We start from the raw sequence: 14,807 nt of genomic DNA, 5'->3' as shown, positions 1-14,807 counted from the left end.
ATGTGTGTGTGTATTTATTAGCAAGAAGTAGGAAGGAACCGGGAGCTCTGCGTGTTGATTCGCCGCCTAGAAGAGAGGGAGGTGGAGACTGGGCGGAGTCTGATGGAGCAGGCGGTGTCAAACGTACAGCTGAAGCTGAAGAACGATGAACTACAGAAACACCTGTCACAAGCCAACCAGGTGTGTGTGTGTGTGTGTGTGTGTGTGTGTGTGTGTGTGTGTGTGTGTGTGTGTTTGTATATGAATGTGTAGGTAAAGTGTGTGTGTTTATACAGACTGTGGCTTTCCTGAAGAATGAACTAAAGGACCTGCATCAACAGCTGGGAAGACAGCAGAGCAATCATAGGTACACACACACACACACACACACACACACACACACACACACACACACACACACACACACACACACACACACACACACACACACACACACACACGGTTCTACTCTAGCTATGTAGAAAGAGGGGAAATATTACTGTTGGTTGCTGCCAATAGTGGACAAAAAGGTATTGCTGTATGAGTAACTCGGCTAACTTAATGTACCTACTGAATGGGTCGCCTTAATCATTATCAAAAATTGCCCCCCCCCCCTGAGAATTATTTCAGTAGCCGCCACTGGTATGGAGCGCGCACATGTTTGTTGTGTGTGTGTGTGTAGCAGACATGAGCAGTGATGGAAGTTCTCTTCTTCTCTAGGATGGAGGGATCTAGCTCTAACAGAAGGTCACACTCCCCTACACCCACCTGTGTGTCCATGAAGAGTGATCATTCCGAAGCAGACTCTTCAACTGGATGGTAGGATTATGACTAGGATTCATGCTGTGTGTGTGTTTGTGGTAAGCAGATAGGAGCAGTGAGAGGAATGTTCTCGTGTGTGTGTGTGTGTGTGTGTGTGTGTGTGTGTGTGTGTTTGTGTGATTAGCAGACAGGAGCAGTGAGTTTTTTTTTGATTGTATCCTATTTCATCATGGTACACTTAGTACTATTTTATGTTTCCAGTAGAAAAAGCACCACATTTTTGTTAGAAGATCAAGGTTTAGAAATTAGCATAATTTTTTCATTATAAACATGAAACATTGCTTGAAGAGTTGGTCTCAATGAGTAGTTACATCGAAACAATAATCACGATGATACTCTAACTCTGTGCATAATTTACTCTGCATGACTCGACAGCAAGCCGGTTGGTTATGGAAGTGGGCCGGTATTTTGATATATGGGCCAATCTACTGAATTGGTGCAAAGTCAGGTTGGAAATATTTTTAATTTGTTTATGTGTTATTCCCAAAACTTTTTCCGTATGTATATTGTATCATATCTAAAGTACACATATCTAGTAAAAGAACAGTCAATTTTTATATTGTATTTTCAGAATGTGTTGTGTGTCCTCTTCCAAAAATGGTCACTACCGAAACATCACATTTACTATAGTAAAAAAGTATTATTATTGACCTGTTCAGATTGTGTTTCCTTCCCTTCTCTGAAGAGTATTTTTACTAATATTTCTTGAAGGTTTTCACAATGAGATCCATCAAAATGAAATTTTGACCAAATTTTCAAGTTCAATTTATACAATTCATCTGTTTCGGTAGTGACTGCACTGTTGGATGGATGTTCATTTCTCTCCCAAAATCTTCCAAAAGGTGCTCTGGGCCGCCCTTTAGTCCACACAACACATCTATTTAAAAATGATGGGATTGAACTACTTACCATTTCATTTTGTCACTACTGAAATCATCAGGTCACTACCATATGTTTCGGTGGTGACTGTTTCGATAGTGACAATTCTAGCTAACTTTAAGCATAAATAAAGAATTCTAGCAAGCACACGGCTTGCAAACAAATCTTTGAAGAGGTGTACACACATACAAACATAAGATGTTGCATGAAACCCCAAAAGATTTACTTAATTGAAGAAAACATGGGTTTCGGTAGTGACAATTCTTAAGGTTACACGTTGATTTTCAGGCTTTGGAACACATTTATATAAAAACTATAGGATTAAGCTACTTACCATTCAACCAGGAGGGACAGGGATGCAGTGTCACTGCATGGTCAAAAATGCAGGGTCGTGGCTAAAACACAGGCTCAGCCAATGGACTAAAACTCTTGTGTTTCGGTAGTGACATGAAAACTGGGGACATGATTTTTTGAGTATAGTTTATTTATTTAAAAATTAAACCCACAATAAATCTAAATATTCCAAGTTCTGTTTAAACCCAATCAAAAAGATCTTTGGAATTAGATCATTGAAATTTAGATGCCAGGGTTGGGGAAAGCTACTTCCCAATAGAAAGTACCTTATAAATTATGATCTTGTATATATTTAGCTTATCAGTATCTCATTTAATGCATTGGGTTTATATAGACAATAACATTTTCTTAGTAAATATCTATGCCTAAATACCTAATTGTTTTGTAAATAATTGTTATTGATGAGGGACTGCATATTACACGAATTCGGTAGATTGGCCCATATACTATATATACTATGATCAGTGTGTGTTCATCATGAGTCAGCAGTATGGGTTCAATCCTGGATGTATAGGCTAACAACTCCACACTGTGTTGTGTTTTAATCCCAGGTCAGACTCGCCCATCTCTTCTGAAGAGTTCATGATGCCTCCATCAAAGATCAGAAGACTGGGAGACTCTTCTGCTGAACAGTAAGATCATTGCTGTAGTATTCAAATGACGACTGATTGATGATTAATGTTGAGGATGGGTCTGGTCATTCTGAAGACTAGGAGACTCTTCCTCTGAACAGTAAGATCATTGCTGTAGTATTTAAATGATAGGTGAGGATAGGCCATTTCAGCTACAGTCTTAAATGTAAATGATGTCTGTGTATTCTATCACATTTACATTAACATTTAGTCATTTAGCAGACACTTATCCAAAGTGCTAAATGATGTACTGTATACTATTTTAGTATCTTGCTCAAGGACACTTTGACAGGGAACCGAACTAGCAACCTTCTGATTACTAACCGATCCCTCTACCCCCCACATAGCCACACTAGATAGACAAACTCTAAGGTCCTAATGAGGCATCATTCAGAACTCCTGCAGTCCTCCAGCATCACCAGGTGAAATGTGGTGAAAGCCGTAGAGAAGGACTGCAGAGGAAATATGAAACTTAAAGGTCCACCTTAAAGCAGCACAGCGGATCAATAGCTATTCGCTAAAGGTATGCTAGCAGCTAAAACTAACGAAATCTCTTGAAATGTGCTGACTTTGACATTATGACAAACTAGTTACTCAATAACTGTCCTTACACTGTCAAACATCAAGCAAGTGCAACATAAGACAAAGCAAGACGGCAAATAAGCTACTTACTAGATCGGCAGAAAGTAAACAAGTCAGGTCGGCGGGCTGCAGCAGGCAAAACTACAGAACGCAGTTATATGCCTATGGACCCTGCTATGGCAATGGCACGGAGGCGATTCTCTATATTAAAAGTCATTGTAGCGCCCCAATTTTTTTTTAAGCTGTTATTTTAAGGTTAAACTGCTTATCCTTACCCTAATTCTGAAGTATAATTGTTGCATAATGGGGCTTTAACATAATCACCCGAGGAAGGAGCATGAGGGGAGAACAGGGCTGGAGTTAATTTAAGTAAAATCCCTCTGTAACATTTGAATGATCTCTTGGTTATGCAGTGTGTGTGTTTGTATGTTAATTACATCTGTAATTATTTTGGTTTAATTTTCACACACAGTTGCCAACTTGGTCCAATAAATACACAAATGCGTCAGGTCCACAAGTCTCATCTGCAGAAGACGTTTCAGCAGCCGATGGAGGGAATACCAAATCAGGGAGACACCAGACTCCTCCAGGAGATCTACACAGAGCACTACATCATAGAGGGAGGAGAGGTCAACTATGAACATGAGGTCAGACAACTAGAAAAAGCACCCTGGAGAGAAGCCGCACAAGACAGACCAATCGAATGCAGTGACGTCTTTAAACCCTCACCTGAACAAGACAAACCCATCAGAACAGTACTGACAAAGGGAGTAGCAGGCATCGGAAAAACAGTCTCTGTGCGGAAGTTCATACTGGACTGGGCTGAAGGAAAGGCCAATCAGGATGTCCACTTCATTTTTCCTCTTACATTCCGACAGCTCAACCTGATGAGGCGGGATGAGAAAATCAGTCTGGTGGATCTTGTTCAGCACTTTATCCCCGGAATGAAAGATCCAACAGTCTTCAGCAGGTCAGAGAACAGAGTCATGTTTATCTTGGATGGTCTGGATGAGTGTCGAATTCCTCTAGATTTCCACTCCAACCCGACGTTTTGTGATGTGACAGAGCCAGCCTCAGTGGAGGTGCTGCTGACGAATCTCATCAAAGGGAATCTGCTTCCCTCTGCTCTCCTCTGGATCACCACTCGACCAGCAGCAGCCAATCAGATCCCTCCTGAGTGTGTCAACCAGGTGACAGAAATAAGGGGATTCAACGACCCACAGAAAGAGGAGTACTTCAGGAAGAGAATCAGTGATGAGAACCTGGCAAGCAGAACCATCACACACCTGAAGTCATCCAGGAGCCTCTACATCATGTGCCACATTCCAATCTTCTGCTGGATTTCAGCCACTGTTTTAGAGAGAACGTCAGATGAATCTGAGAAAGTTGAAATGCCAAGGACTTTGACTCAGATGTACACACACTTCCTGAGCATCCAGACAAGCACCACAAAAGAAAAGGACACAGAGAGAAAGGAGACTGACGAAGAGATGATTTTCAAACTGGGGAAACTGGCTTTCCGACACCTGGAGACGGGCCGTCTGATCTTCTATGAGGGAGACCTGATTGAGTGTGGCATTGATGTCACAGAAGCATCAGTGTACTCAGGAGTGTGTACTCAGATCTTCAGAGAGGAGGCTTGGCAGTACAAGGCGAAGATGTTCAGCTTTGTGCATCTGAGCATTCAGGAGTTTCTTGCAGCTTTATATGTGTTCCTCTGCTTCAGACACAGAGAGAGAAACATGCCAGACCAACAGCAAACCTCTCAGCTCTCTGGTCTGTTCAGAGCTGCAACACTTCATGGCCTACACAAGACTGCAGTGAATCTGGCCTTAGGGAGTGAGAATGGACATCTGGACCTTTTCCTCTGCTTCCTCCTGGGCCTCTCACTGGAGTCCAATCAGAATCTCTTGAGACACCTTCTGCCTCAAACAAATAGCCAATCACAGAGCTCAGAGAAAACAGTTCAGTATGTCAAACGCAAGATCAGCATGGAGAAGACAAAATTAAGAATAATCGTCCGGTCTGACAGATATCAGAATAAATCAGACAGAAGGATCAACCTGTTCTACTGTCTGAATGAGCTGAACCACCACGCTGTTGTGGAGGTCATCGACAGGAGATCTGGAGCTCTGTCTGTGGAAATGCTCTTACCAGGAGAGTGGATGACTCAGACGTTTGAGTTTGTGATTTCAGAAGAGCATCTGGATGAGTTTGACCTGCAGAAGTACATAAAGACACCAGAAGAAGATCAGACTGAACTCCTCAGTCCAGATGATGTTCTACTGAAGATGGTGCCAGTGGTCACATCAGCACTGTAAGTAGACCTGTACCTACATCTGTGACTGTGTGTGTGTGTGTGTGTGTGTGTGTGTGTGTGTGTGTGTGTGTGTGTGTGTGTGTGTGTGTGTGTGTGTGTGTGGGAGACAATGACAGCAACGAGGGCCCATGACAAACAAACACAGGGAAGCACATGGTGAAAAGCATATGGTGGGAACAAGGAAGCACATAGACTAGACTACAAAGATCACATGACACACAAGGGAGACAAACTAATAAACAGCACAAGCAGACTAACAAGGGGAGGGCGTGAGGAAACAGACACGAGGAGACAAGGGTAAACAAACACAAATGAAGACACATGTGAGAACACAAGGGATACATAGGGAAGCAAGACTGGGACAGAGCACAGACCTTACACATGCACCATTTTCTTTACCCTGCGTTCTCCTACCTTCATGTGCTGCATATCAGAAATTGCCTAGAGAAAAAAGCGAATTATTCTGAGATGGCTCATGTTACCATGGAAACAATAAACAAAGGTCGCTTTAGCCCACACATGCATTGCGATATCATGCGCCATCTAGCGGGGAAATGAGGGCATTACAGGAGAAACAATATTTGGACAAGTTCGGTGGGCCAGAATAAAAAGCCCAAAGGGCCGTATGCGGCCCGCGGGCCGTACTTTGCCCATGTCTGTAATAGAATGTTATGAGGACAACTTGAAAGGTAATGCTGGATTGTACAACGGCATGGAACGCGATATAGCCAATCACAATCAAGGGTTGGAACAATCAGTTATAGAATTCACGTTTTAGTGTCCCAGCTTGAGATCATGTTGCATATCCTATTATTAAACACTCAGTAGACCTAACTTACTAGGCAAGCACCTTCCCACTGATGACTGAAAATGACATCATATGTACATCATGAACATCATACCAGCCAGTTTGTCACCAGTTTGTGTGTGTGTGTGTGTGTGTGTGTGTGTGTGTGTGTGTGTTGATGGGGCACCCTGTAAAGAGTGTGTGCATTTAGTGTGATGTCACTGTGATTGTGAAGTGCTGTAGGTGTTTGTGTGTGAGGGTGACCACTTGTGTGCTATAGTACCATGTATTGTTGGAACAACTCTAATGCCCAACCCACCCATCAAATCTCTCCATAAAAAGTTTGCAGGGCATTTTTAAAATGATGATCTGTATTTGAATCTGTCCTGTTTCAGAATCTTCAAACCTAATCTTCTGTGTGTGTGTGTGTGTGTGTGTGTGTGTGTGTGTGCGTGGCATAACTTGTATTCTGATTACAGATCTGCCGGCGCCAGAATCACACAAAAATGATATTGGTTGTCTTGCCACCATTAGTGTAAGCTTAGGGCTGTGCAGAGCAGCCAGTAATGCAAAAACATTTTCAAAATGTATGTCTACAATTTCCTCTCAAGGTTTAGTCATGTTTGTACGTCTTTTTCTCCCCCTCTATTTCCTCTCCATCTCTATCTTCAGCTTGCCCCTCAGTAATGTCAGTAACAAGGTTTAGTCATGTTTGTACGTCTTTTTCTCCCCTCTATATCACTCTGGCTAGTTTTGGGACCAGTGTCCAGCTTTCCCACAAACAAAGTACCCGTCATAAGTCATCTTTTGTGTTTTTTTGGCCCCGCTGCTTTTGATAGCAAGGTCTTCTCTTACGGTGCTCATTTTCTTCATCAAGCAAATATTTCAGTTTTTCTGTTAATCCCTATGCCATCTTTCTTCATGTACAGCATCTTGCCTTACTGGAGCAAAATTGTGTTGTATAGGTAGGTATGTGTGTGTAATAATCATATTTGTCATTATGTTTCTCCCAGGCCTGAGTATTGTTCCCTCACGGAGAAGAGCTGTGCTGCTCTAGCATCAGCTGCCAGATCAACCTCCTGCAGTTTGAAGGAGCTGGACCTGAGAGGCAATAATATTTATGATGAAGGATTTCAGCATATTTCAGACCTTCTCAAGAATCCCCACTGCAAACTGGAGAAACTAGTGTGAGTGTCATCACACTACAACAGAGCTCTGTGTGTGTGTGTGTGTGTGTATGTGTGTGTGTTTGTGTGTGTGTGTGTGTGTTGTTCACTGTGTTGTGGAAGTATGGTGTGTGAATGTAATAATCAGTTGTGTCATTATGTTTCTCCCAGGCTGGAGAGTTGTTACCTCACAGAGAAGAGCTGCGCTGCTTTAGCATCAGCTGCCAGATTGACCTCCTTCAGTTTGAAGGAGCTGGACCTGAAATATAATTCGCCTTATTCCCCTGCAGCGCCATTTTCAAACGAAAATGAGGCTTAGCTGGGTATAACCCAACCTGAGGTCATTCTGTACTACGAAGAGTAATGATGGACTGAAAATGAAGTACATATCTACTGCCCTTGCCCTTTATTATTGAGGCATTAATAGATTATTTTTAATGGACCTCATATCTTCTGCCCTTGCCCCTTATAACCTCGGCATTAATAGATTATTTTTGCAACTCACCGTCAGCATCATGTTTTTTTACTTGGCTAGCTAGCAAATGGCAGTTAAGTTATACTGTCAGAATTGCTAGCGCGAATAAGTCACAAATGTGTAAAATGGCAGGTGATTAATGGCAACTTTTTTCTCTAACCGGGATGATCTTGTAAATAACAATGCTTTTGCAGTCATAAAGAGAGAGAGAAGGCATTTCCCTCCAAGAGAGAGTGAGATCCCCTTCTTGGTCAAGGTAGCTAAGTTAGATGCAACAGATGGTATGAATTGCTACATCACTAACGAGATGTTCGCGGCTAAGCCTGTTGACATTTCTCTAACCGGGATGATCTTGTGAATAACAATGCTTTTGCAGTCAAAAAGAGCGAGTAAGTGACAGGGCAAGTGTGAGAGCGAGGGCATTGGTCTCCATGAGAAAGAATGAGATCCCCTACATGATCAAGGTAACTAAGTTAGATGCAACAGATGGGAGGAATTGCTACATCGCTAACGCAATATTAGCTTCTTAAACTAGCCTAGTGAAACCAGTTGAAATTCCCTTACTTTGACACTATGACAAACTAGTGCGTCAAAGACTTTCCTAACACATTCAAACATGAAGCACGTGTAACACAAAACGGTAAATAAGCTACTTCGGCAGACAGTAGTAACCGGGAGTCTTAGGGCAAACATACATAACGCAGTAATATGCCTACGGACCCTGCTATGGCAATAGCACAGAGCCCATTCTCCATAATAAACGTCAAGGTAGCGCATTAAAGCTGTTATTTTAAGATTAGATTGCCAATCCTTACCCTTAAGTACAATTGCTAAATACTGTTACTTTAAGGTATTAGAGTTCAGAGGCTGTTCAAAGGTTACTCACGTTCTCAGCTTCTACAGTATTTTGGCACACACATTCCATGTTTGGTGCATTTCATATTAGTCAAATAAATAAACATGATGTTGACGGTGAGTTGCAAAAAATATTCTATTAATACCGCGGTTATAGGGGGCAAGGAGAGAAGAATTGTGGTCCATTCTCCATCCATCATTACTCTTCGTATGGTAGAGAATGGCATCTGGTCGGGTTTACCCAGCTAAGCCTCGTTTTCATTTTCAAAATGGCCGCGAGGGGAATAAGGCGAATAGGCTTCATGATGCAGGAGTTCAGCATCTCTCAGACCTACTCAAGAATCCCCAATGCAAACTGGAGAGACTATTGTAAATGTTAACACACATCAACAGAGCTGTGTGTGTGTGTGTGTGTGTGTGTGTATGTGTGTGTGTGTGTGTGTTGAATCCCCACTTCAAACAAGTGCGAGTGACAACACACTTCAGCAGAGCATGTGTGTGTTGAATCCCCACTGCAAATTGAAGAACTAGTGAGAGTGTTAACACACTTCAACAAAGCTGTGTGTGTGTGTGTGTTGTGTATATAAAAGTATGTGGGTGTTATAAACATGATGCAGTAGTTTTGCATCTCTCAGACCTCCTCAAGTATCCCCACTGCAACCTGGAGACACTAAAGTGAGTGTCACCAGAGCTGTGTGTGTGTGTGTGTGTGTGTGTGTGTGTGTGTGTGTTTGTGTGTGTGTGTGTGTGTTTGTGTTCAAACCCAACTGGAAACAGTAGAGTGTACAACACAAACGTGTGTTAGTGGGCATATGTGTGTGTGTGTGTTTACAAACAACAGAGATGGTAAAACTAAAACAGAGCTTTGTGTGAGTTTCACCCTTTGGTGATGAGTAAGGTAAGTCGCTGGCTCACTGTGATTAATGTTTGTCTTCTAGGGTGAAAGGTCAAACCTTCAGAAAGGAGAGTCCAGCAGCAGTAGCAGCAGCAACAGCAGCAGCACCAGCAGCAGCAGCACCACCACCAGCAGCAGCTTCCGCTTGCAGCGGGTAAAACAGCCCCAGCAAGGCCAAGTTTATGTTACATGTTGGTTTCTAGACCCATTCAGGGGGAAAAGCGAGAACCATGTGTCTATACGCTGATGGACACTGATCTTTACTGTTGGAATGGTCATTCATGAACATCCAAACAGGAGGGAACCATAGCATGATGACACAGAAGAAGCAAGAAGATGATCCCACATGCCACCATGATCCCTTTGGGGGTCAGCAGCCTTCAGAGAGACTTCACTCATCTGTTTTTAATTGTTCATTTGACTTTTTAGCAGGACTTTGCACTGAATTAACTTAATTTAAATTATTTCTACAGTGAAGTTGCTGATAGGGCTTGCTCCCTATCTCCTGTCTCTCTCCACCATATCTGTCAAAACTAATCTTTCTGAAATGTCCGTAAGGATATGGGTTTCTAGTTTACCCTCTGAGGGTAAACTAATCTTTCTGAAATGTGAGAGAGGATGTGGGTCTATAGTTGACCAACTATACTGCAATTCTTGTTTGCGCATCTTCACTATATTAAGCTTTTTTTTTTCTTTTGCAAAACAGAACTAAAATGTCAGGATCTACTGAACCATCACAACTGCTCGTGTCAGTGAAGAAGGAGGTACAAGATGAAGAATTTGATGATTTCCTGCAAAAGTATCTGTCTGAAATTCAGAAAGAGGAAGAAAACTGTAAGACTGAATCAGAAAGATCCACAACATTGGCCTGCAAAGAAGAAATTGCCTGCAAAGATGAAATTAAAAAGGAAGATGAATCGGACTTAAGAGAATATGATGACTCTCCTACAAGTAGGTTGCAGATTATTTTGTATAGTGAGAAACCAAAAACAGACAATCATTTATTGCAATGTGTTATTTATATTTACAACACCTGCATTTTGGTAAATAGCTTTAATTTCTGCTTAAATCAATACAATGTGAGATCTGTCTAGAGAGTAGACCTAATATGCATATTACCTTAATCATTGGATACTATTTTGTTACATTTGAATGAGAGAAAGTGTTCGCCATTGTCTTGGGTATGTATCTCTGTTTACATTTAGTCTCTAGGTAGACACTTATCCTATTGAACACTTTCGTCTTAAATTACTTACATATGAGGTACAATTCTAGTCAATACGTCGAAAGAAATAGAAAAATATTTTTTTTTTAAATGTGCATATTGAAATTCTTGAGAAATATGATTTTATATAAAGTGACATCACGTTAATTTGAAGCTGCAAGGACACCCATTGTTCCAGACGAGACGACGAAGTGGTACCCCAGTGACGAGGAGGACGGTGGCGGAAGTGTGTCGTCCATCCTGAAGTCTCTGAAGAAACCGAACGAGATGCTCAAGAGCCAGCAGAGCCAGCCGCAGACCCAGCCCAAACCCCCCCAGAGCGACCCCCGGCTGCAGAAGGGGCCCCCAAGCGACCCCCGTGACCCCCGCGTCAAAGCGGACCCACGGCAGCGCAACGTGGATCCCCGCAAGTCGGACTCTAAGCCCAACCAGGACCCCCGGGTGTCCAGGGACCCCCGCAAGCTGAAACCCGCAGAGCCGGCGCTCTCGAAGCCAGACGCCATAAACCCCCCTGGCTTTCTCTCCGGCTTTACTCAATGAAATGTTAGACCTGTTAAGAGAATAGTGGTGCCATGTGAAAATCATACTAATTATTATTATTTGCAGTCTGTTGCATTTAAAATGCCTTTTTATCATTTTGTCTTCCAAATGATATACTAAATTGGCAAATGTATTTTTTCATAGCCTGTTTTAGTCACATTCACTAAGGGTGCCAATATTTCTGGATGGCACTGCATGAGAGCCATCTGTCTACATGCTGGTGGACACTGATCTTTACTGCTGGAATAGTCATTCATGAACGTCCAAACATGGATGATGGAGGGAAGGAGGGAGGGAACCAGAGAAGGACAACACAGAAGGACCAAGAAGACGACCCCAGACGCCAGCATGATCCCTTCAGGGGTCAGCAGCAGAGACTTTGCTCATGCGCTCTAAATTTTTCATTGGACTTGGAGGTCTTAAACTGATGCACTAAATGATTGTTTCAGACAGTTCATGAACTGGCTCCCCTGTTTGTGTAAATAAAGGGTTCACCTCTCAACTAACTTCAGACTCCTGACTCTTTGGCAAGAGATTTTCCACCACACGAGTCAAAGGCCATCAGTTTATTTTGCATTTAAATGATTCTGTAGAATGCCAACAAGATATCTCTGTTTTGGATTCACTAATATCATTATATTATGTGATGTATATAATTACTTGGCCAGTTTGTATGCAACATCTTTACATTTATTGTCAACTTCAACTTCATAATTACGAGTTACAGAGTTATCTTTCTGTAAAATGTTGGTAGTTGTGTCTGTTTGTACTTGTTTACAGAAGAGCTTAAGTAAGGGCATCCTGTCCATTGGGACCAAACACCCTCCAATTCCAGTATAATAGTATTATATATGTATATAGTAAGGCCCTTTAAGAAAATGATTTATTTTGTTAGTGCTTTTCTTTCATTGATTCTATGTGCTTGAAGTAACGATGATGCCTTTTGCCTTGATTAGTAACCCGCTCCAACATAGTTTTGCAAGATTGCTAATGTGAACAGATTCACTGAATTGATGTTTTGACTTGTGTGCTAAATGTGTTTTACATGTATGTGGTGTCAAATTTAATTTCAATCGTTTTTCTTGGTGTACAGTGAATGCAAAATAAATGCCGCCTTTTTGTCCTAAACATGTCATCAGAGTGCGCCCATCAGTCACTATTGTTTGACTGAAAGCACTGGTATTAGGAGCTTGTTTCTTCCATTACTGCTCCCATTGTTATTATTTCTGAGGATTTGCATATTTCCTGCCAGGTACACTTGTACAACATTTCCTTGGTGGAGGCACCTTGCTGTTATGTTTGATTCATGTCCACTTATTAGTTTGGTACTTATGTTATAATGTGAAACATGAAGCTTAAAGTCTTTAATTATTTTCCCCAAAATCCTGCTGTATAAATGTAAATATTCTTTTTACTGGGCTCAGGCAATAATTGGTGTGACACACCTCAAGACTTTCCCTTGCTTGGAAGTCTATGAAGGAGGTAAACTGGGATTCTTTAATCCTTCATTAACGAAATTAATTAGTATTTTTTAGTTTCCCATGACATAGGCGTATTTTTTGTGATGTAAGATTGTGTTCTAACACTTTCGCTAATTGCATCGTGTTAAATATGCAAATTAGCAGCATGAAATACGTGGGAGTCATCAAATGGTTGTCTAGTAGGTGCTTACTGGCTAACTACATTGTTGTACGATACCAGCATTGTATTACCCTGGTCTCGTGTGTCAGCTTTTGTGTATTCTGTAGGGCTAGACTAGAGAAACAGGAACAAACATTATTGGCCTGGAACTGAACTGAACTGAACTGAACTGAACTGGACACAAGCGTTCACAATGACATTTTTTCATTATTAGACAATTGCATAACTAAATTTAATAAAACATTTCTGACAACAGAGGGGATGGACGGTCAGGAGGTTGTGAAACCTGTGTCATTTCTGAACTGAACTGAATGGTCAGGAGGCTGTCATTTCTGTGTTACAGGTATGTTTGCCTGAGTGTTATTACTACTTATTGGTCATGTACTTTATTCATAAGTGTATGTTTTTATTTTTATTCCTTCCATTTATTGTACCTCACTATATGATCTAAGTGCCTTGCTGCTAGTGTTGTAGCCTGTGGGTTTCAGTAGGCTGCAATGTACTGCACAGTGGGAAGCTTATAGTAGTATGTAGTATATACATTATAATTGTTATTTGCCCTTGCTTGGAAGTCTGTGAAGGGGTGTTACAGAATAAATGCTGAAAGGTCAAGTCCAAGCCTCGTCTGCATATTCATCCAGCCATACAAAGACATTTTTGTTTAGATTATTGTAACGGTCTGGTCAGAGTCTTTTACACTTAGTTGTGGTATAGAATACTCACCATATATAATTGTATTACTAAACATCCTAGCTATAGTGGTAGACAGGAAGTCCAGCCCACTCACCAACAATAGCTGGGAACCCAGGATTCAGTTCTGTTTAATGTAAGTGTATTTTATAGTACTAGGGAAGTAGGGGTTACATACTGTATACATATAATTACTTGGCCAGATTGTATGCAACATCTTTATGTGGATTTTAAACCCTTTTGTGCACTTTTTAGCAGGTTAATTTTATTCTTTATTCCTGGGTGCCTTTCTGCTATTATTTCTGAACAGTCAAAGCAAAGTGCATCAACCTAAATTCAAAATTCTTCCTTTTTTGACTCTTTTCTCCAAAGCTCTTTGAAAGTTGGATGAGAATCTGTTTATTCTCTGAGTTCCTAACTTAGACAGGATGTAGACATTTCGGTATTATGAGTCCATAGTAAATTATTTTGAGTATGCAAATGAGCGTCACACTTCTTGAATATGTCCTGATTGAATATGCAGAAACACCATACCCCTGGAAGGTACTATCAAGCCAGGCAGTTTTTAGGTTAGAGGCCGGTCTAAAAGCAACATTGCCATCTCCCATTGGCAGTAGGATGATTGGATGAAGATTGGGCAGATGTATTTGTCATACATATGAATGGTGTTTCTGCCTATAATTGTGGAGCTCATGTGCATATTCAAATTAATTTAAAAAGAAACTTTCTTTGTGTAAAGTTCCATTTAAATAGGAGTAAAGAAAAAAAATACTTTCTTGAGGTGTAGGCTATTTTAACTATGCATTATTAGCACACATCCCAAATTGATGAGAATTAAACATATTTCTTCCACTAGGATTTTTTTTACAATAAGTCTGTCGTAAAACACTATTATGCCTGGACTTTCCAGGCGTGGTTTGATTACTGAGCTGTTCCTATGGTAACGTCACCGTGACTCTGCACCA

General features: G+C 41.3%; 1 protein-coding gene across 1 annotated transcript; it reads left to right on the top strand.

Annotated features, from left to right (window-relative positions):
- Nucleotides 1–700: 700 nt before the first annotated feature.
- LOC308370944 (NLR family CARD domain-containing protein 3-like) lies at nucleotides 701–11,511 on the top strand (the record flags this gene model as incomplete). The annotated part of the gene is made up of 7 exons (XM_080845693.1): nucleotides 701–798; nucleotides 2,586–2,666; nucleotides 3,721–5,565; nucleotides 7,369–7,542; nucleotides 7,693–7,794; nucleotides 9,149–9,220; nucleotides 11,133–11,511. The coding sequence occupies 7 exons, from the start codon at nucleotides 701–703 to the stop codon at nucleotides 11,509–11,511; spliced, it is 2,751 nt and encodes a 916-aa protein (XP_080701819.1).
- Between the last annotated feature and the right edge of the window lie 3,296 nt (nucleotides 11,512–14,807).

The sequence above is a fragment of the Sprattus sprattus genome (assembly GCF_963457725.1).
Source record: "Sprattus sprattus genome assembly, chromosome: 1".
Lineage (NCBI taxonomy): Eukaryota > Metazoa > Chordata > Actinopteri > Clupeiformes > Clupeidae > Sprattus > Sprattus sprattus.
The sequence above is the reverse complement of the archived record's forward strand: the minus strand, read 5'-3'. Positions and strand labels throughout refer to the sequence as shown.